At 36.5% G+C, this 22,872-nt stretch overlaps 2 protein-coding genes across 3 annotated transcripts; one reads left to right on the forward strand and one right to left on the reverse strand.

Moving 5' to 3' along the window:
• Positions 1-959: 959 nt before the first annotated feature.
• On the forward strand, positions 960-3,836 carry LOC112193258 (vesicle-associated membrane protein 727). Of its 2 annotated transcripts, none has more exons than XM_024333334.2 (6): positions 960-1,146; positions 1,594-1,838; positions 1,936-2,134; positions 2,228-2,348; positions 3,282-3,344; positions 3,444-3,836. In XM_024333334.2, the coding sequence occupies exons 2-6, from the start codon at positions 1,649-1,651 to the stop codon at positions 3,585-3,587; spliced, it is 717 nt and encodes a 238-aa protein (XP_024189102.1). In that variant the 5' UTR covers positions 960-1,146; positions 1,594-1,648; the 3' UTR covers positions 3,588-3,836. The 2 variants fall into 2 exon arrangements, with proteins under 2 accessions (XP_024189102.1, XP_040368810.1); XM_040512876.1 differs by having other exon boundaries at positions 978-1,107; positions 3,444-3,587.
• Positions 3,837-4,034: 198 nt separating this feature from the next.
• LOC112193247 (uncharacterized protein YnbD) lies at positions 4,035-7,246 on the reverse strand. The gene is made up of 2 exons (XM_040512912.1): positions 6,615-7,246; positions 4,035-4,559 (listed from the first exon to the last, which is right to left on the reverse strand). The coding sequence occupies exons 1-2, from the start codon at positions 7,153-7,155 to the stop codon at positions 4,357-4,359; spliced, it is 744 nt and encodes a 247-aa protein (XP_040368846.1). The 5' UTR covers positions 7,156-7,246; the 3' UTR covers positions 4,035-4,356.
• Between the last annotated feature and the right edge of the window lie 15,626 nt (positions 7,247-22,872).

Consider the following 22,872-nt stretch of genomic DNA (forward strand, 5'->3'; position numbering starts at 1 on the left):
GTTGTTATTTGAATTCAGATTCTCTATGAAGATGAAAGCCGTTCAATTTGATTCAGACACACAAGCGTAATTCCATTAAAATTAGAGCGTCAATGTGTTTCGATACCCTTCACTAACACTGTGCTTCGATTATCCTCAACTAGCTGTTCAAATTGCTTTTCGAACTTGTTTAAAACTCTGTAAATGATTGTTTTGTAATGCATTCATTAACAAAAGGGTAAATTTCGCAAACAGTACACCAAGTAAAGACCACTAATAATTCTTATACACAAAGTTTCAAACCAAACATTTCGGTACACGGAATCTGAAACTCGACCCAGTATCAGTACACGATGTCAATTTTTGACACCAAAATGTCCATTATGCCCTCAGTTTTTTTTTTTAATATAAATTTTTTTTCTGTTATTTTTTTTCTTCATTTTATCTCTTTCTTCTTCCTTCTTCCGGGCTCACTCCCTCACGTCCAACGCCGCCTTCCTCACCTCGCATAACAGAAAAAAAATGACTCGAGTCATTTATAAACGAAGAGGAAAAAAATAACAGAAAAAAAATTATTAAAAAAAAAAGAACTGAGGGCATAATGGATATTTTGGTGTCAAAAATTGACGTCGTGTACTGATAGTGGGTTGAGTTTCAGATTTCGTGTACCGAAATATTTGGTTTGAAACTTTGTGTATAAGAATTATTAGTGGTTTTTACTTAATGTACTATTTGTGAAATTTTCCCTTAACAAAATTCAAAAATAGAAGAAAAATCGCCGCACAAGCTTAGCCATTACGCATGGGTCAGTAACACTACCGCAAGAAAAATAAAAAATAAAAAAACAGGCCGGTTGAGTGAAAGTGTAGCCGGTAATTTGGTATAAAAATTAAGAAGAGTGTATCGTGGGTTACTAATTTTCTGAAGCAAAAAAAAAAAAATAATAATAACAATATCCTTTTATATTAATTTCCTCAATTGGCATTTGGGAACATGTAAAGCTAAAAGACCTGGACCACGTCGCCTTCAGTTCAGAGACCCAGAACCCAGAGAATAGCATAACATACCAAGATTCCAAATCTTGCAGACGAAGCAAACCTTCTCTTACTAATTCTCGCTCTCCTGAAAGTTGGTCACTGATACTCCGATTGCGTTTTGATCTGAGAAGTAAGTTCCTGTTTGATCCTATATCTCTTCTTTCCAGATCAAGATTTTTTGGAACTCCTCGTTTCTGTTTGTTTTGTTATAGAAGGAATCTCTGTATGTTATTTGTTTAGTCTTCGTCAGTTCGGGTTTTGATTTTTTGTTTCGTTGCCGATAAAATTTGAAGGAAATTGTGTAAAGGATGAAAGAAATCTAAAAAATTATGCGTTTGATGTGCTTTTCGTTTTTCGGGTTTCAAGAACATCAAATACTTATCTACGTTTAGTAACAGAGTTATGTATTGACTGAAACATGTTGAGACTTGGTGAATTAAATTGTATTTCCTTCCAATTGGAAGTTATATTATGTTCAACTTCCAATTTGCATTTATGTTCAGACGAAGTGATCATTTAATATCTTTTGATATTAATTTCAAGCTCGTATAATTTCTTTGGTTACTGCTGCATTTAGGTTCCGGTTGTATTTCTTTTGTGGGTCTTCAAGCATTTGAAGCCATAGTTCAAAGATGAGTCATAAAGGATTGATATATAGCTTTGTTGCCAAAGGAGGTGTCGTCTTAGCAGAGCACACCTCTTTCTCTGGAAACTTTAGCACCATTGCTGTTCAATGCTTACAGAAGCTACCTTCCAGTAGCAGCAAGTACACGTACTCGTGTGATGGCTACACATTTAACTTCCTCCTTGACAATGGATTTGGTTAGTATTCTCTTTACTGTTCCAGGACTGGCAATCAAATATGATTTAGATTCCATGTGTCCAGGGCTTGTACTTAAAATGTTTGTTGGGTTTGCAGTTTTTCTTGTTGTTGCGGATGAATCGGTTGGGAGGAGTGTGCCTTTTGTTTTCCTTGAACGAGTAAAAGCTGATTTTATGCAGCGTTATGGTGCAAGTATTAAAAATGAAGGTCCACATCCGCTTGCAGATGAAGATGAAGATGATGACTTATTTGAAGACCGATTTAGCATTGCTTATAATCTGGACAGAGAATTTGGGTGTGTATATGCTTTTTGCAGTTTTAATTCGAATGTCTTTAATATGATATATTATTAACACTATTATCAAATCTATTATATTTTCTTTGGCAGGCCAAAGCTTAAGGAGCACATGCAATACTGCATGGAGCACCCAGAGGAAATAAGTAAACTTTCCAAACTAAAGGCTCAAATCACGGACGTCAAAGGCATTATGATGGACAATATTGAGAAGGTGAAAGATAACATACTCTCAGCTCTAGCACAATTATAATGTGTGTAAGTTATGCATATGTTCAATGACAGTTGCTTCCTTACTTGATACTAGGGGCTATTAACAGTATTCCAGGATCTTCACAGTAGCGTTCTATCATTTGCTTAGTTTCATTATTTCTTTTTATATTAATTTTGGAGGATGGTGATTGAGGGAGCTGAGCTGCTATGCACCTTGCTATTGTGTTTATCTTTCTTTTTATTGACCCTGCATTCACCATGCATAGATGCAAATTGGAAAAGTGAAAAATTTTAGAAATGACATCAACTGTCAAGTGAACAACTTGATCATAACTATGTAAAAAGGCTTTATTTCTTTATTTGATTTCATTGAACTTTCGGGTTCTAATTTTTCTTATCTAGCTTGACATTAAGTTTTGGTAACTTGTCATTGAGAACTTGCAGCATGTTGCTGTGTTGTTTCCTCATGCCTGTGAGCATGCAAAAGTACACAATTTTGTATCACATGCATTATTTCACCACAGGGGTTAACTTTGCGATTTGTGGTCACTTGTCTTTATGAAACTGTTTGTCCCCTGAGCAAGATGTAAGAGTATGGTAATCAGATATTGAGTTCTACTGTAGCTTGTGAATTATCCTGCTGATAAAGTCATGCTAGAATGCATACAACTGAGTGAAAGCATGTTTGAAACCATAGAAGTTATAGTCTGGTGCTTTAGTGCAAGCATTATTTCTCTAGAATGCAGATAAAAAAATTTCATGAACAAAGTTTAATGGGAGGTTGTATCCACTGGTGCTTTTTCAGAATGAAAATAAGTCAACTTTTTCGTTATATCCCATTTGTGTTTGTGTTCTCTAAACTATCCAAGCCATGAAAACTATGTAATTCTGGATACTGTATGATTCACTGAACCTAGGGATCTCTTGGTGACAGGTTTTGGATCGTGGGGAGAAAATTGAACTTCTCGTGGACAAATCTGAAAATCTGCAGTTCCAGGTGCGTGTCATCTTGTCTGGTTGTAAAATTTGAAATGATTTTGAAATTCTAAGGACTTCGTAATTGATGTGCTTTGGGGGATGTTTGTATTGGATACAGGCTGACAGCTTCCAGAGGCAAGGAAGGCAATTGCGACGCAAGATGTGGCTGCAGAGTCTCCAAATGAAGCTAATGATAGGAGGAGGAATCTTTGCTCTGATCGTTATACTATGGCTTATTGCCTGTGGGGGTTTCAAATGTTGAGGTGCCGTGAGCATCAATTTTTCAACAAGCAGATCTCTGTCCACTTGCTGTACAAAATGTTATTATTTTTTAGATGGAAACTAATGCAGAATCCGATACTCTAGAACTGCTCTGTCATGTAATTAACTTCTGTTACCAGCTGGGCCGCTGGTTTTGTTGACTTGGTATTTTTCACTAAATAGTTTTTCTGCGTAAATTGTTACTAACTTTTCTGCTTTTATGTTCTAGTTTATTGAGTAATTATGAGGTGATTTGTTGTTGACAAATTGTGGGCGAAATATATTTAACAGTTAATCTCACTGTGTTTAGCAGTCATTTTCAATGGATACCCTTTCCTTTTAATTTTAACATATAGCTGGTTTTTTGATACCACACATTATAGCTGGTTAATCTAAAATTGTTAAAATCATATACTTTGGTCACTTTAATCGTCAATGTTACCGCTAATTCATAAAATAGCAATAGACTTCTTCGTAAAAAAACCTTCGAATGATTCCTAACAATCTCATTTACAGGGAAATAACAATGAAGATCCTCGTGGGATCCAAATATGCCAATAACAGATACAATCTTCATGATACTAAAGCAAATGATTACAACAGTGCTTCACTGATGCCCAAGTCTGCAAATGAATCTGCCATCATTGTAACCCCAACACAGTTTAACCTTGGTGCAGAGGTCTTCTTCTAGGACAGCATACTAACGGCACCATAAATATAAAATGGCACGAGTTACATCCTGTAAGAACTTAATATTGCCGTCTGCTATCTCACTTAGTAGTATTCAGTTCTCCGCTCTTCTTAGAAGGAGATAACCGATGTTTTGACCACTCTTCTAGAGCCTTGCGGTGTAGAGAATTCATTCTAATGTAAGGACGTCTTTCCCGAATTAATTTCTCAGCAGTTTTCCAATCCTCTGCCATGCCAAGAGCAACTAATAATGCACACATAACAGCCACACTTCTTCCATGACCTAAAATAGAGGAAACACAAAATAATGCCAATTATTAACCATATGAAAGTATAAATGATTCTCAGGAATTCAACCAGGCTAAAAAAAATCAACTATAATTTAGAACTCTGTACATATCCACTGAAGTTGTATTCCAATTTTTAAGATGAAAGTGAAAGATTTATGCTCTCTGTACATGTAGACTAAATACAAATAATTTGCATCTAATAGTACAAAAACATAAAACAAGAAAAAAGAAAATTTTGATGATTTTGACATGGACAGAGAATAGCTATTCTCCTATGAGCATGTTGATCAATGACCCATAACAACTACGATTAAATCAAAATGTCCTGCTACTCACTCATACCTCCCTTTCCCATGGCCCCTAATAAGACCACAGAATGGACTTCTCAACAGCTATGGTGGAATTGTTCCTCCTTGCAATTAAGAACATATACCTCTAACCATCTCTATCTCACTAACTATCTTGGGCCCTCAACTCTCTTGCTCTACTGATTAGCTCTTTCCCATTTTCATGATTTTTATACATCTTGTGACGGTTGGTCTTTCACCTTTCTTCTGTTTCCAATCTCACTAATATTTTCATCAAATCTTTATATGGAAGTCTTCATGTTTTTCTTTTGCTTTTAAATTAACACGATTTTTTTCTTACATTATCAAAAACTTTATTACAGCCATTGGAAATGCTTATTTATTATTTAAGCTGTTAACCCATTTGCTCAAGAAAAAGTCATAGAAGAAAGCTCTCTACATGAAATATTGAGAGCAGATTTGAAAAACTTGTACAGAACACGTCTTGCAGTTATTTTAAATTAATTCATATATCAAATAACTTGAAATAACAAACAAATAATAGAACAAAGCTCTCTACATCAAATATTATTTGGAACGAATTTGAAATAACTTGTCCAGAATACTTTAAATAATTCATATATCAAATAACTTGAAATAACAAACAAGACAACTCAGCCTAAGTATTCTGTCTCGAAAAAGGAAAAGAGAATGTAAACATTGAAATGCAAATGTAAAATTTTCTTAATTCTGTCTTATCAAGTTTATACCCTCATTTCTCTCACACTTGTGGCATCCTCTATCGAATTTATTTATTACTTGTATGTGAAGCCGAGTCAGAAAGAAATAACATAAAACTTATGAACTATTTCTGACACATCATCCCAAAGTAAGAAGTACCAACTGTCAAAGCCAAAGAGCAGGGCTAGTGTTTTATAGGAGAGCAGGATTTCTATCAACTTCCTTTGATCGGATTTGCAGGAAAAGAACATTCAAAACACCAACTTCCAGCACCTTCAATATATAAAGTGGATCATGCCATGGTAAAAGCTAACATGTAAAGTACGAAAGAAGTTCCTAGATGTCAGTGTTGAAAGTTGTATGCAAAACCAACATCTTGGCCAAATGATGTGAGAGACTTTGAATGCATTGTTCTGATAATTAAATAATCTATGAAGTTGATAAAGCAGACAACGGTGATTCCCCATTCCAAGATTGTTCCCAAAACCTTACCCGCTTCACATTAATTTCTATACATTGGGACCACGAGGAGGACACTACTCGCTTGAAAAAAATACTTATCCACCCGGAATGTAAACTACCAATTTTCCCGGTAAAGCTCGATTTTTCCAGGACAAATTTACCAACTCCTGATTTCATTTTTATCTAGCCCTACATACTGCTTCTAGTGTAACCAGCTGATATGTTTCTCTTCCACAACCCGTTCCTATAACTGGTGCTTGGGCGTAGAGATACGGACGGCCTAAAAGTAAGGGTTTCAACTAGACTGGACATCACATAGCTCCATGTTTGTACCTTTGCAGGCAAAGGCAGGACTAAAAATCACCGCCTATTTTAATGATTACACTTGTCTAAAGTGGATTACAGTGTGATAATGTGGTTTGGTAAAACAAAAAAAAAAAAGAGCTAGAACCAAAGCATATGGCACAGAGAAATTAAGTGATATCAGAAGGAATAGCCATGAAGTACATATCATTGGAAAGCAAGTGAAAATTAAAGAAAGAAACAAGCGTATTGTACCGTATGCGCAGTGAACGAAAACGGGCCTGTTTTGCTCCCTCTTTCTGGAAGCCCACTTGACAGCGGATTCAATCTGAGAGGGGTGAGGAGACCTTGTATCCCATGTTGGGACGCAGAGATAACTCTGCTCTGACCAACAACCTCTGGGCAATTCACAAGTGCAGTCGATAATGGCAGGGTTACCGGGAGGCAGCTTATCCGGCGAAGAAGGCCATCCACCAACATATAAACCCTCACAGACATGACTGTAGGGAGGTTCACCACTGCGTAATCTTCGCAGTGCCGAGAAAAGGCGGACGAAATACAAATAAGGGCTGAACATGATGATCGACCAAATGGGGAAACTCCCGTCTGAACTCTTGCCCAACAGCATCGGAAGGTTTATGGAAGGGTGAGAAGCAACTGAAACTAACATTGATACCAAAGACGCATATAAGAATGGTATTGATAACACCCTCCATTCCAAGCTTCTCAGGTATGCAAACAACCACAGCAATACAGCAGCTTTCAGCCCTATCAGAGCTGATAGACCCAATCCCATCCCTTCCCTTCCGAAATATATCCGTCACTCGCAGCAGCCTTACAACCAGATCTCAAACTTCACCAGGGATTATTCTCCAATACCAAATAAGAGTCACCTTTTTAAGGCGAGGGCAGTTTCGCACCTCTTATTTTTTTATTTTTTAATAAATGACAGAAAAAAGATTACAACACAAATGAAAACCACGTACAACTCTTATTTATCTACTCAAAAAAAAAAAAAAAAAAAAAAAAAAACCACGTACAACTTCTTTTCCCAGTGCAAATGGAACGCTGGACACACTAAAAGGGGGAGGCAAGAAAACCACACTTTAGGATTATGATATAAGCTAAAGATGCTAAATGATCAGCTACAAAGTTAGCTTCTCTAAAAATATGTCTAAACATTATACTCTAGAATTTATGGCACGTTTACTTACTTGGAAGGAAAGGGAATGATTACGGGGTAAAAACATTCTTGCGTTTACTAACACATAAAGGAATCGGAATGATTCCGGGTAAAAGAATTCTCGCGTTTACTAATACATGAATGAATCGGAATGGATGTAGGTCTTACCTCCTTATCAGGAATCGATTCCTGAATACTCAGGAATTCGATTAAGAAGGGGGGAGATGGGTTTAGGAATCATTCCTCCGGAATCAATACCGATTCCTTTCTTCTCCCATTCCACTTGTCTTCGATTCATGATTATTTTCCATTCCAAAATGATTCATTGGAGAACACCATTTAATATGACAATCTTTAGACATCTTTTGAATATGCATTTTATGATTAGATTGAGAATAAAGCTGCCCTATATTAAAGGCTCCAAAAGAAGTTGCATATGGAGAAGCAGCATGATGTTGAAAAATTGCTTTATTCTTGGAGTTCCATATAGACCATATGATGTAAAGAGCTTTAGTAAAACTATCAAAATTATTAATATTTCTACTGAGATAATCTAACCAAGAAAATAAAGAGCCATTCCAGTAAAAAGGTTGTGAAACGTCAGAATAATTCCAAACTTGTCTAGCATAATTGCAAAATCTAAAAAGATGTTCAACTGATTCAGAAGAGGACAAACATTAGATATGTTTGGATTATAAGTAGCTAACTTATCCCTAGTTTTAAGTCTGTTCCTAATCAAAAGCCAAGAAAAATATTTATTTAGGAGGAATGATTAACTTCCAAACCTTGTTTAACAGAGAAGATCTTGAATGAGAGATTACTTGATCATATTGAATAGAAGATGCACTTTTAACAGTAAAAATACCGAAAGAAGAAGGACCCCAAATAAACTCATATGTAGTAGGAATTATAGGCAAAGGTATAGGTATAATCTTTTCAACTATGTCTAAAGGTAATAAGGAAGCTAAAGCCTGTTTATATTCCAAGTAGAGTTCTGAATAAAATTAGCTACTTTTAGGGACCAATCTAAATTACTTTTGTCATGTTCAGGAATTTAAGTATAAAGCACCCAATTGAAAGACAAAAAAAGAATAGAATCACCATCACCAACTATCCATCTAATACCCTTAATAAGAATGTCTCTAGCATCTAGTATTCCTTTTCAAGCTAGGGAATGGGAAGAATTTTTTTTTTGTGAGGTTAGAAAATGAGAATTATATAAATATTTTCTAGACACTAACTTAACCCATCTCAGGTTGAGCGAGAATTTTCCATCCTAGTTTTGCCAAAGCAGCTTTATTAAAACATGAAACAGATCTAACTCCTAAACCTCCTTTAGAATTAGGAAGAGTGATCTGCACAAAGTTAGTGCTCAAATTAAAACTCTATCAATGTAGTAAAAGTAAATAGGGTATCGTTTTCAACCGGAGATTAGAAACTTATTAATTCCTGAAAAATAAAACGTTAGACAAAAAAAAACTATATATTATAAACATATTCACATTATTTACGACTTACACATAGAAGGGGATTTAGGATTTTTATTTAATTTAACAACTAATTATATACATGCACTACTACAAGAAGGTCATCAGACGACGGTGGATTTGTGTTGTGTGATGACCAAGCTCACCGTGGTCTAAGTGAGTGTTGTGTGATTGAAACATCAGACAACGGTGATTTCACCGTTGTGTGATAGCACTTTGCTCAACAGAATACTAGTTTCCGTTGTGTGAATTCTGCGCAGGCATGGCATGCTCGGGGATGCCGCGGCACAGTCAGACAACAGAAAAGGAAATTTGCCGTTGTCTTAGATTCATAACACACAACAGATATAACTCATTCTTTGTTGTCTGAGATTCATAACACACACTACTAGAATTTTGTTCATAGACATCGGTTCTGGACCGATGTTAAACTAATTTTCGACCGATGTCTCAGTGGGTGTAGAGAAAAGTATAGACATCAGTATAAGCGCGTTTTTAACCGATGTCCCAGACAACAATCAACCAACATCGATTCTAAAAAAAAAATCGATGTATAATCGTTATAATCATCATATTTTTGTATGTTAGGTATGTCTAATTCTTCATATTTTCACATTTTATGCTTAAAAAAGTATATGTCGAACAATACCTACTTGAACATTTGCATCGATTTCTATTCCAGAAGTGATGTCTAGTACACTTGTAGACATCAGTTCCCATGAGTATTGTTTGTTCGTGGCCATTTTTACATGTAGGTTGGTACATTATTTTCCTAGGAACGATGTCTGTATCTTTATTCTACATCGTGTTTTTATTCAGAAATGATGTTTGTTTTGAGACTGAACATCGTTTTCAATTAAGTAAACCGATGTTCAAAGGTATTATGTACATCGACTATGTTTATTCAAACTGATGTGTTAGTTCATTGAAGACATCGTTTTTTATTTCCAAAACCGATGTTCACCTTTTGACCACACATCGATTTACTCCATGGTAGGTGATTTGTATGTTCATAATAGATTACGGTTGGTGATTAGAAATCGATGTGCAGTAGTTTTGATTACATCGATTTTGAATTACAATTCGATATATTGATAATCATAGGACATCGATTTCATTTTTGATACTGATTTCTGATCTCTCAACAGACTTCGTTTTCCTTGGCATTATTGCTTTATTATGCTTTAATACACTTCACTTCATTTTGACAAGCATGATGTGAAAAGTTTGCATTTAGCTATTGCTGGGAAAAAAATTGCATTTCTCATCATTCAAAATTAGGGGCTTTCCATTAATGTTCATTCCAAATTCATGATTCAACATAATGGGCCAAAATAAACCCCTAAACTTACAAAACAAAGCTTGGAAAAATATGAGCAATAATGTACAAAAGTTCCACACCAAGCTTTGCTTCAAAGCCAAAACTAGCTAGCCTTACTCTAAAAACATCTTGGCAGTCACAGTCCTACATCAAACTCTGTATATAATCAGCCACTTCAATGCGCACCTCGTCAATTTGATTTTGGCTATATGACTTCCGCGTCTTTACCGCCCACTAGTAATATATAAACAACACATAAGGCACAGTGATTGGGTAAACAAGCTAATATTTAATTAATCCAAAATGTTGTTTGAGATATAATATATGCATGTAGGAAATGAAAGTGTCTCATCCTCTATGATTTCTTTCATGTATCGCATAACATAATAGCCACACTCAACTCCACCTGGTTGTTTAGGTACGCCCTATTTATTGAAGGTATTCAATTAGACAAGCATTGACATACTAGAAGCAATGTATTATCCAAGCCAAACACATGTATAAGTCTTATCGGAAGCAATTTCACTTTGGGCAGTTTGTTAACCCTACCAGTTTCAGCATTGAAGGTTTTCATCGCACTGCACAACCATTGTCATTACTCAATTTAAATGCTCAATTTAAAGCTAATGGGTTACAATGCAAAACTACAGAACTCCTACTGTTGAAGGCTTTAGGAAATGGGTACCGTTGCTCAACACAAAGCTAATAGAAAGAAATGTAAATATTGGTGTAGATATAGATGATTGGGTCAGTTTGCATGGGATGATGTTTTGGTTGGTTTGTCATTCAATCTCAGCGCTGAAGTATTTGTGAGGTTGGTTTGTCATTCAATCTGAGTGCTGAAGTATTTTGTGTGATCCAACTACCATACAAAGATAATCTAATATTAGAAAATGCTAATATATAATGTAGTACTTACTTGATCACTGAAGTCTCCCATACTTGATAATGGACTGGTTTTGGCAACGGATCTAAGATGTAGATTTCACCCTCCCATAGGATAGTTAATATCCAATGCTGTCTGCAGTAAACATAAAGCCCACATTATGCAAAATATAATACCAGGCAAGACTATATTCATTTTACTAAGAATATTGCAGCATTACCCCGGATTGTAAGGCATGAAGAATATACGATCAGATTTTCCCTCTTTTAATCGATCTACTAAGTACCGTACGAAGTCCGGTCTTTCACAATTATATGTGGCTGCCGGATCAACAAAAGCAAAGGTGTCCAATGCATCTCTTTCCGTAAGAAGTTCATGCAAGCACCTGTGTCAAAATCAAATAGATCAAATTGCAGGCAAACTGATTTTCAAATGCAGCAAAACACCATAATCCCATATCACATTTCCACACATAACCATTTGCTAGACAAGAATAAATGTGTTCTAATCTTTCCACATATAACCATTACCAAGCAAAACACCATAAAAAAATTCATTTACTCAATGTCGTATAGTTGAAACATGGCTCATATCACCTAAGTTGAATAGTTGAATGGAAAGAAAACAAGAATTATAGCACTTCATGAAGTGATCGATACTTACGCCATATATGCTGCTATAACTCCTTGGCCAATCCACTGCATCTCTAACACCTGAATCACATTCTCACACAATATGTAGAGTTGCTTAGGTACGCCAAACACATTTTCAGACAATATTGTGCTTATTGAGCCCTGTTTCTTTCGTGATAGTTGTTGCATGTTTATACAACAACTTGCACCGTTTTGGCACCCATGGATTAAGCTCAACTTGGTCAAAGAGTGACTTGACATATTGCGGAGTCTTCGTCTTTTTCTGCTAGGAAAAACATATATCCTTAGTACCATAGCACCTTTTTAATATCTACAGCAATAACTTCTGCCACCTTACTAAATTATTTGGTGCTGCAGATTCAGCAAGTTGATCACATACAGCAATACTTTCACTTTCATGTGATACCATTTCATTCAATCAACACACACACATAGCACACTCCAACTTAATAACAAATAATCCGATTTAAGTTAAATGCTTATAGTTTCACAAGACAAATACAACTCTTACCTTAATTATTGTTTGGATAACAAGATCTTTAGGCCAAGCTACGTGACTTCCAATAGCATCCCTAACGAATTCCATCTCACCCTTGATAAGGAAAGGAAGCACTGCATCTGATTTAAGTATACCATCAACTGATACACGAACAGTTCCCTCCTTCAGTGGAACTCCATGCAATGTCTTGCTTATATCCCCCTCTTCGAATACGGTACCGAAAGCCACAATATTATTGATGTTATTCACTGCTAGCTCACATGATCCGGCACCCTAAAAGGAAACACAGTCATAAAGTACCAATGACCAAAAGCTTTGCAATTCATATACAAGTACCCAACGCAATTATTAGAATTCGAATGGGAAATGACAAATATTTTTACCTTTCCTGGAGCAGGTATAATGTTGCAGTCCTCCTCCACCACATTTTCTATGACTTTGCCATCAATAGGATCAAATTTGCCAATTCTTGGTCTATCATGCCAACTCCCTTTATCTGATATAGGGGAAATGACATTCTCCCCTGTGGCAGGAGGAGGCATAGCTGTCTTCCCTGTTATTAGTGCCTCTAGTTGTGCAATCCTCTGATTTAAGATGTCTTCCGTCTTTCTTTGCTGAGCAAGAAGTATTCTCTTTGTCTCATCTAACTCCATATCACGCTCTTTATCACGGGCCAATATATCTGCCTTAGTAATTCGAATCATCTTTTTCTTTGGAAGATTAAAGTAGGTGGATGGGTTGACGAAGCCTCCAACACCTCTCACCCTACCCGAGTGTTCAGGAGTTTCTAGCGCTTGAGACAGAACATCACTACTCCCTGACATTTCCAGCTCCCCCTTACTTTTCTTTTCCAATAGTTCATCCTAATCAAATATGTAAAGATAAGTTAGATAAGGTTCCACATCATAAATTACTCAACAATCTGGACTTACTATTTTTGTTGCCACCAATGACAGTTCTTCATCTATCTTTCCATTTTTTGGTACACGAGCTTTCTTCCACATAATTACACGATCAATTATCTCTCCTTCAGGCAAAGTACGTTTCTGTGCAGTAAATAAATAGTGAGGGAACACAATATATAATAAAAATATGTGTATAATTCAGCCATCAAAAAACAGAGAACAGCAGTTCCTAACCAATTCCTCCTCCAGTCCAATGTATCCCTTTCTTGATAATCTGTGAGGGTATTTTCTCTTCCTCACTCGTGCACTTTGTTCATTATGTAGTTTCTGCATAATAGAATTAAGCACCGTTATTGCATAAAAACTCATACAATGTAGAAGAGTCAACTGACCCAGAAATTATATGCAGTTCCTAGAAATTCGAGCAAGCCCATTACATAATAGGAGCATACCAGCCATTTCTCAGTGCACCGCTGTTTTACAAATTCCTTCCATGGTTCTAGGCCAACAAAGGAGTACTGCTTCGATGGCTTTCTCAATTTTTTCTTCTTGCCCAAGAATGGCAGCACATACTTATTTGTTAATGTGGTCTTGAATTGTCTCCATTTTGTGCCAGCTGATGTCAACACTAGTTTTCTACTTTCAGGGGCTACTTTGAATGTATCCTGTGCAACAAATATAATTGTTGGATTATATAGTTTGCCAAGTAAATAAGGATATGTAAACATCATAAACTAAAATCTGATGAAGTAAACACCTACACTTTGTTCCCACTTAGAATTTAAGACTAAAAAGTAAACAAGAGCAGCATCATAGTAATTTGGAACTAACAACTAGAAGAGATTAGACCTGGACTCAGCAGAGAGCAGATCCAAACAACTAGAATTATTTTTTTTATTCCCAGCTGAAACAACAATATGGAACTAATAATACATATCAGTCCACATCAAATTGCAGCAACGCAAGAAAAGTAGAGTAGTACCTGCACATCGATCCAAAGATTTTCTTTGAAGTCTCCATCCACCTCAGGCCAGCTAACAACGTTGATAGGAACCATTTTCCGCACCAACATGCCTATATACGACTGTAGAGTGTGCCGTGTTCTGCCATTTGGATTTCCTGTTTCACTGTAGGTCACCTTCAATTTCCTCCCAAGTGCTTTCTTCACCACAACCTTGTACAAAGCAACCACAGTTAGCTTTCCTCTGCTTTTTCCTTTAGCTGATTCCGTGCTTGTCATAGTTTCAACTGTAGCAGAATCCTCTCCAACATCAACCATGCCATCAGTCTCAACAGGACTAGTATCATTATCCGCTTTGTTCTTTGATTTTTTGCCTCCTTTTGATTTTCCCTTCTTGGAACCCATTGCGTCAAGTTATCTGGTCACAAAGCACAAACTGAGTGTTAATTAGTAAGGCAAACAACAGATAGTAATAACAGATTTGATGTGTAAACATCAAAAAAAGCAAACTGAAAGAAAACAGATTTTGTGGAGTGGCATTTAAAGACTCATGAAATAAAATTTCACTTATTCATAACAGATTTGCTGCATAGAAGTAATAGTTTACTATTCAACTAAAAATACATATCAAATGCATATATGCCACTCAGAATACAAAACAAACAAAAGCCACTAATGTTCTCTTGGAGTTGTGAACTGATCGACCCAAAATCCCTCAACATTTTCTCTAAGATAAGTGGCTTCAGCCTCATTCTCGTCTTCATCACAAGGTGGTAGTTCTACACAAAACGGTTGATGTTCCAAGGTGGTGTCCCCTAGATCATCATCATAGACACAATCACGATAGTCTCTATTTGGGGTCGTTAGTACAACCGACCAGCAGGAATCAATAGGATCTTCAACAAAGAATACTTGCTTCACTTGACTAGCATAAGCAAATTTATCCTTTTGGTGGCCAATCCGATTGAGATTTACAAGTGTAAAACCGAACTCATCTTGCCTAATTCCTTTTTCGTTTGCTGCCCATTGACACAGAAACAATGGGGCCTTGAAAGCTTGATAGTCAAGCTCCCATATCTCTTCGATAACCCCATAAAAAGTCATCTCACTCTCGACGGGATTTTTATCCTTAGCGCTAGACAATTGCATCGTCTTAGCCAATAAGGAAACCCCACTATTTTGGACCGCTCTTGCATCATCTCGCTGCTTTGTGAAGTGCTTAACTCCATTATAAAGATAGCCTTCATAAGTAAACACTGTGAAACTCGGTTTTCTAGCCAGCCATCTAATTGTTTCTGAAACCTCAGTAGGATTTTCCTTCATTTGAGTTGAAACCTGGTGATATAACAGCCATATAATGTTACTCAAGAGTAGTCCAAGCATTTGATTTTTATATATAAAGCACCTGAACTTGCTTAGGAACTGACCTTGGATTGAAACCAATCGGCAAAAGTACGATTGTGCTCACTTCTTAGCCATTTTTTACTCTTCTTTTTCCCAGCATACAGCTCCTCGACAATCTTTTTATGGGCGCTGCCCACATAAAAAATAAAATCAAGGGATATGAAAATGTTTGACAGAAACTTAATTTAGATTAAAGCTAAGAATAAAAGCTGAGAGTTCTTACTTCTTATATGGATCCACCTCAGCATTATTGGACAGCACATGAAGATGTGCCTGGTCTCTCTCTTTCTCATCTATCGACTTTAGTTTCGCACTAGAAAGTGGGCCAGACAGCTTACTTGAATCCTTAGGAACTCCAATTGGATTACAATGGTGAACAAACTCCGAGCAAAACTCCACAGATTCTTCTCCAACATAACTCTCGGCTATACAACCTTCGGGATGAAAACGGTTGCGAACATACCCCTTTAAAACTTTCATGAACCGTTCAAAAGGGTACATCCATCTATAAAAAACAGGCCCACATAATCGCACTTCTCTAACTAGATGCACAGTGAGATGAACCATTATGTCGAAAAAGGAGGGAGGGAATATCTTCTCTAGCATACACAAGGTCAAAACCAAATCAAATTGTAGCTTATCCAACTTCGACACATTAACCACTTTGGTACATAATGCATTAAAGAAGAAGCACAGCCTCATTATAGATATTCAAACATGCTTAGGAAGCACCGCACGAATAGCCACGGGAAGCAATTGTTGCATTAATGTATGACAATCATGGGATTTCAATCCATACAACTTCAAATCATCCATGGACACTAAATTTTTTATGTTTGATGAATGGCCATAAGGAACTTTCATTCCCAAGAAAGAAGTACACATGCATATCTTTTCTGCTCTCGACAAAGTGTATGGGGCAGCAGGTAGATATGTTCTTTTCTCCCCAATATTCGGACCCAAATCAAGTCTAACACCCATGTCAACCATATCTAAGCGGGCAGCCACACTATCTTTTGTTTTAGAAGGCATGTTCAGTAGTGTACCAATCAGACTCTCACAAACATTTTTCTCAATATGCATTACATCGAGAGCATGGCGAACATGAAGAGATTTCCAATACTCCAAGTAAAAAAATGGATTTTTTCTTCCAACAAGTACCGGCAGAATCTGAAGTCTTCTTCTTCTTTCCCTTACCATACTCACAGTTAATATCTTCTACCATCTTCAACACTTCCTCTCTCCGGATAGCGGTGGAGGAGCAACTTCAAATTCTTGCTCATTATTAAATGCTTTTTTCTGCCTCCGATAAGGATGATGACGTGGCAAGTACTTACGGTGACAGCTATAAGACATTTTCCTACTATGGGGCAAATGTGTGGCTGAAGTTTTGTCACCACAAATTGGACATGCTTTGTAACCTTTAGTGGTGCACCCCAATAAGTTTCCATATGCCGGGAAGTCATTGATTGTCCACAACAAAACAACTTTTAGTGTAAAATATTCCTTCCTATGTGCATCATAGACATCATTAACTCCATCCCATAACCTTTGCAAATCATCAATCAATGGCTCTAAGTAGATATCAATGTCATTTCCCGGCTGCTTCGGACCAGATATTAATAGAGATAACATCATAAACTTCCGCTTCATGCACAACCATGGAGGAAGATTGTAAGTCACCAATATTACGGGCCAACAGCTATACCTACTACTTAGAGAACTATGTGGATTAATACCATCAGCTGACAAAGCCAACCGCAGATTTCTTGATTCACTAGCAAATTAGGGCCATTTATAATCTACCAACTTCCATGCAGGAGAATCGGCGGGATGGCGCATGTGTCCATCCTTAGTTCGCTTGTCCTCATGCCAAGTAAGCATTTCGGCAGTTTCGGCAGATTTGAACAAACGCTTAAATCTAGGAATTATAGGAAAATACCACAACACCTTGGCTGGTTGACCCACTTTAACTGTTTTATCCCTCTTTAGCTTCCAACGAGACAAACCACACTTAGGACAATTTTCTTCATCAGAAAAATATTTCCTATACAATATGCAGTCATTAGGACATGCATGAATTTTCTCATATTGCAGCCCTAAATTGTTGAGAGTCTTCTTTGCCCCATATAGACTTTGAGGGAGTACATTATCTTTAGGAAGCAAAGACCCAACAGTGGAAAGTAACTCAGAAAAGCAAGTATCACTCATACCAAACCTAGCTTTCAAGTTATGAAGTTGCACCAATGAATCTAGCTTAGTGCGTTCACTGTTTTGAAATAAAGGCCTCTCGGCATTCTCAGCAAACTTGTTAAACTCATATGACTCCTCATCACAATCACCCTCATTGAAAGCTGCTTGACACATGTCTATAGTTTCAGACCCAACTTGATGGTTTTGGGGCATGCCAAAACCACCAGATGCACTACCACAGGAGGACAAACTTGGTTCTCCATGCCATATCCAGGTTGTGTAGCTCAAACTAAAGCCATAAGCATACAAATGGCCCCTAATGACTCTAATTGACTTTTTTTTGAAGTTCACACATCCTGAACAAGGGCAAGGAATTCTTTTACGGTTACTAGCATTTTCTTCAGCAAAAATCAAAAAATTCTCAACACCCAATTGATATTTTAAAGTATCCCTATCTTCATTAATCCAAGATTTATCCATTGCTGAAACATCATAAAAAAATAAAAATTAAAAATTAAAAATTAATTTAACCAATCAAAACTGGACAGAACCAAGACTGAAATTAATCACTTTTAACACTTCACAAACAAGTTCAACATCACTTAATCATTCTTGCCATACAGTTCATGCACAAACTAAAGACTCAAAACCATCACTTCATACACAAATCATGAACTGAAAATTAGGTAAACACTTCAATAGTTCATACACAAACCAAACAGCAGAATCAAAGACTTGGATTGCTAACCTGAATAGTCAGATTATTGCAATATTAAATTTGAATAGGACATTACTACAAGGACATCAGATTTTGAAAGAAAAGAAAGGTTTTAAGCATATATGTTCAGTTACTGCACACTAAAATTAGTAAGCCATGGAAAATATATTTTGACGCCCACCCCTTTAATACAATTGACTATCTAGCAGAACAGGGAAGTCACTTTGATTTTGTGTATACGTTTTTGCCATTAAAGAATAAAGGCTAGGCAGTAGCATGTGTGCTAATATGATTCACATGATCTGCTCAATGCCAAGGAAATAAGAGCACTATCAACTATCATGAATAAAAAGCCAATTTAAGAAGCATGAGCTCAGCCCCAAGAAAGATTGAGTATAGCAAGACACCCCTAAACTGACAACAGCCTATAACACAGCATACAACTCAGAATTGAGCTGATGTAGACATAGTATAATTTTCAATCGAAAATTTTGAAATAGAATGGAAACAAGTAGAATCAGATGAAGATAATTAGTGTGGAAACCCTATGGACTATCTATAGAGGCCAATACTAGCAATATAAAGACTTGGAACGTAAAACAGAAACAGAAACAAAATAATACCTTTTTTCAAATGCTTCTATAACATCAGAGACAGATTGGAAATTCTCCAAGGATTCCCATGTATTGGCTATCTCTGGCCAGCCACGCCCGCATAAGCACAACACCAACAGGTTGATTCTTCAAATATTACTCTGGCTCCTTTGTTAACTAATGTTGCTTCCACCTAATCAGCACACTGACTGCTAGTTGACTCTAACGTTCTGCATACAAATTGCAGAAATAAGGTCATTAACTCCATTATCTGCAGCATACATCAAAATCTTACAAATGTAGATATTAGAAATCTGTCCATATTATAGCTCTTCTACATGATATAAATTCAACACTTCTAAGAATATCCATGTCTACAGTTAAGAAGCACCAAACCTAACTATATAACCTACATACTTTCTTCTTGCTTCAGTCTTTATACTTGAGAGGTTTACATCTTAAAATAATTGTGCATCATTACATTCGTCGTTACATAGTAATTGGGAACCTTTCACCAAATAAAAAAAAAAAGACAAAAAAAAAAACAAAAAAGAAGGGGAGACAATAAACCTGTAACCAAACTAACGGAAAAAGCCAGCAGTTTACCAAATCTTTTCCTATCCGGTCAACACCAGATCTCAAAAGAATAACAACATCCACTCCAAATCATAGAATAAAGCAATTAAAACCAAAATTTGATAGCTCACAATTTCAATTGGTACAAAGATTGGAAGGAAGCAAGAGAGAACATACCCAAGCTGGACTTCACGTTATCCACAAATTCACCGTTCTTGAAGCCACCCACAAACTTGCGCTTCTTCAACTCTAAACAAAAACAATCATTCTTCAACAATAGCCCACAAATCCATACAATAATTTTTGCAGTCATACTTAGCTAGAGAAAACTTCCATTTTTTACCATAATCTGATTGAATAATAAAGTAGTTTTGCAGAAAATACAGCCAAAAGCCTATCTAAAAACTGTTTTAAGTGCAATTTAATGGTACCTGACATTCATATAAAACCAATTACCAAACTTTAACCAACAAGCACTAAAAGGATTTGGGGCAAAAAACAAAAGAAAAAAGGTGGACATTGAAAGGATTATAACCATTTCTGACCTAAAAGGGTAAATCAGCTAGAAAGCTAGTGAGGAAACTATGGCTAGAACTTTCATTATTTCTTTCTCCTCAATATGTATATGGTGTGTCTTTTGCATGAAGACATCAACTAAGGGACAAATATCATGAACACCGGAGATTACCATAAACTAGCACATCTTGTTGAAAAGCATAAATCAGAAAGTCTGATATCCACAGGAAATCATTACACCTGACGAACATTAAGTTATCAATTTTGCAGAATGTGACTACTTGGAGATGCTTAAAAAGACCGTAGTCATGAAGCACAAGATACAGATTCTTCAGATTTCCTCAAGCCATTAGGATGAAAAGAATGAAACTGCCTATACAAATGCAAACGCTATATGCAAAACAGAAAAATGAAAACCAAGAATGCACCACGTGCAAAAACAAAATCATTTTTGTTCTGGATGTATAAGTTAAAAGATCAAACCATTATACACTTAACCATGAGCAGCAAAACATTACAAGCACAGACATTTAGCAGCAAAACCTATTTCTCTAAACCTATTAGCATGCAAAAGTCATAATGGCTATTAATGTGAAAAATGAAAAGATGTTAAAAGATTATACATTCAACCTCATGAAGGTTGCTTTTGTTGTAGCCCAATTGAACCGAGGAGCTCTCTAGAACAAGGAAGCATGCAGTCAATAAATGTCACGCCCCTGATTTTTACACAAATAAAAATCGATATATATAACCCCATAATTATATATGCGTGAACGTTCAGTCATCAATACAAATACCTGAAACATCTTTCCCTTAAAACAAGTACATACTGATGCACTGAACCAATCCAAATTAATATACACTCGCTCAACAGAGTTATATATTACATAAGTTTACGAATTAAATTGCCATCACAAAATAAAACGTAAATATTCCTCAGAGTTCACTATAAAGCGGAAGTCATAACAATGGCAAAGCCAGATCAAATTTGCTTCCTACCAGTTCTGCTGCCAACTAGATACCTCAGCTTCAGCCACGATTTCCCTGACCTGCAAGATTAAACCCTACACCGTTTGAATAGTGCACCGGGTTGTCATACAACAAACCCGGTAAGCTTTTGCAAGCCCGTATGAGTAACTCAAAATAACTCACACCAATTTACGGGATAAAAGCCCGCACAACTCACGCCAACACGAGGAAAACCTTTCGACTCGAGAATAAGGAAAACATACCATGCTTCCCAAAACAATACTCTTTCCCAAAAAGGAAAACACAAAAGCCACACCGTGACAAAATCATATAAATCGTTAACATCACAATTCAAATATGATTAATTGATCCAACCTGGATAAAACACACACGCACATCAATCATACCTATCGTTAACCTAACAAATAGCATATGATTCTTAGTCCAACCTGGACAAAATACGTACTCAGGAGTCATAAGTAACCTACTTAGATCCATGAGGTACCATGGCAGACATACTAGCGCTCTAGCTTATCGTAACCACTCGCCCGGCTAACTGCGTGATTCCTTATTTCTTGCCTTGGTCACTATCAGCGACCTGTCACCATCTGTGACATATGATCTTCAGACCCCATCCAATCTCGAAATCAACCATTGGTCACCATCTGCGACCTATCACCATCTGTGACATATGATCTTCAGACCCCATCCAATCTCGAAATCAACCATTGGTCACCATCTGCAACCTATCACCATCTGTGACATATGATCTTCAGACCCCATCTGGTCTCAGATCAACCATTAGTCACCATCTGTGACATATATAATATGATTCACAAGTCCTTCCAGGACATTTAAAAGAAAGAATCCTCGAAACTCTCTTTTAAAGAAACACGTACTCATGAGCATCAGATAGCTCCCCACTAACCCCATGATGTACCAACAACAAATCAGTCCAACCTAGACACACAACACATCAACACAGATTCACCACGAAACCACTAATACATGAATACGTATGTATATATATATATGTACACACATAGTCATTCACTTAGAAATGTCATCAATACATGAATACATATGTATATATATATCCCATAATATATATATGTACACACATAATCATTCACTCAGAAATGCAACCAATACATGAATACATATGTATATATATATACCCCATAATATATATATGTACACACATACTCATTCACTCAGAAATGCCACAATACATCTATGATAACTAGACTCATAACACAGATAAATCATTGGTTACCATCTGCAACTTATCACCGTCTGTGACTCTTGGTTTTCATACCCCGTCTGGTCTTAGAACCAACCGTTGGTCACCATCTGCGACCCATGCTTTTCAGACCCCATTTGGTCTCAAGTCAACGTTAAGTAAGTCACACCTGACCTAAAAACGTTACGACTATCTAATTCCGGCTTTCCCTATCCCTGCTCACCATCTGTGACCCTTGGTACAAAGACCAATACATTTAAAATGAGTCACGCTTGACTCCAAAATGTAACATCAAACTCAATGCTTTTCAAACAATAGAAAACATCTTTTTCCACAATATTGTTTCTATGAAAAGTCTCATTCAACAATAATATGAACCCATCATGCATATTATTCATCACACATC

Source organism: Rosa chinensis, chromosome 1 (assembly GCF_002994745.2).
Source record: "Rosa chinensis cultivar Old Blush chromosome 1, RchiOBHm-V2, whole genome shotgun sequence".
Taxonomy (NCBI): Eukaryota; Viridiplantae; Streptophyta; class Magnoliopsida; order Rosales; family Rosaceae; genus Rosa; species Rosa chinensis.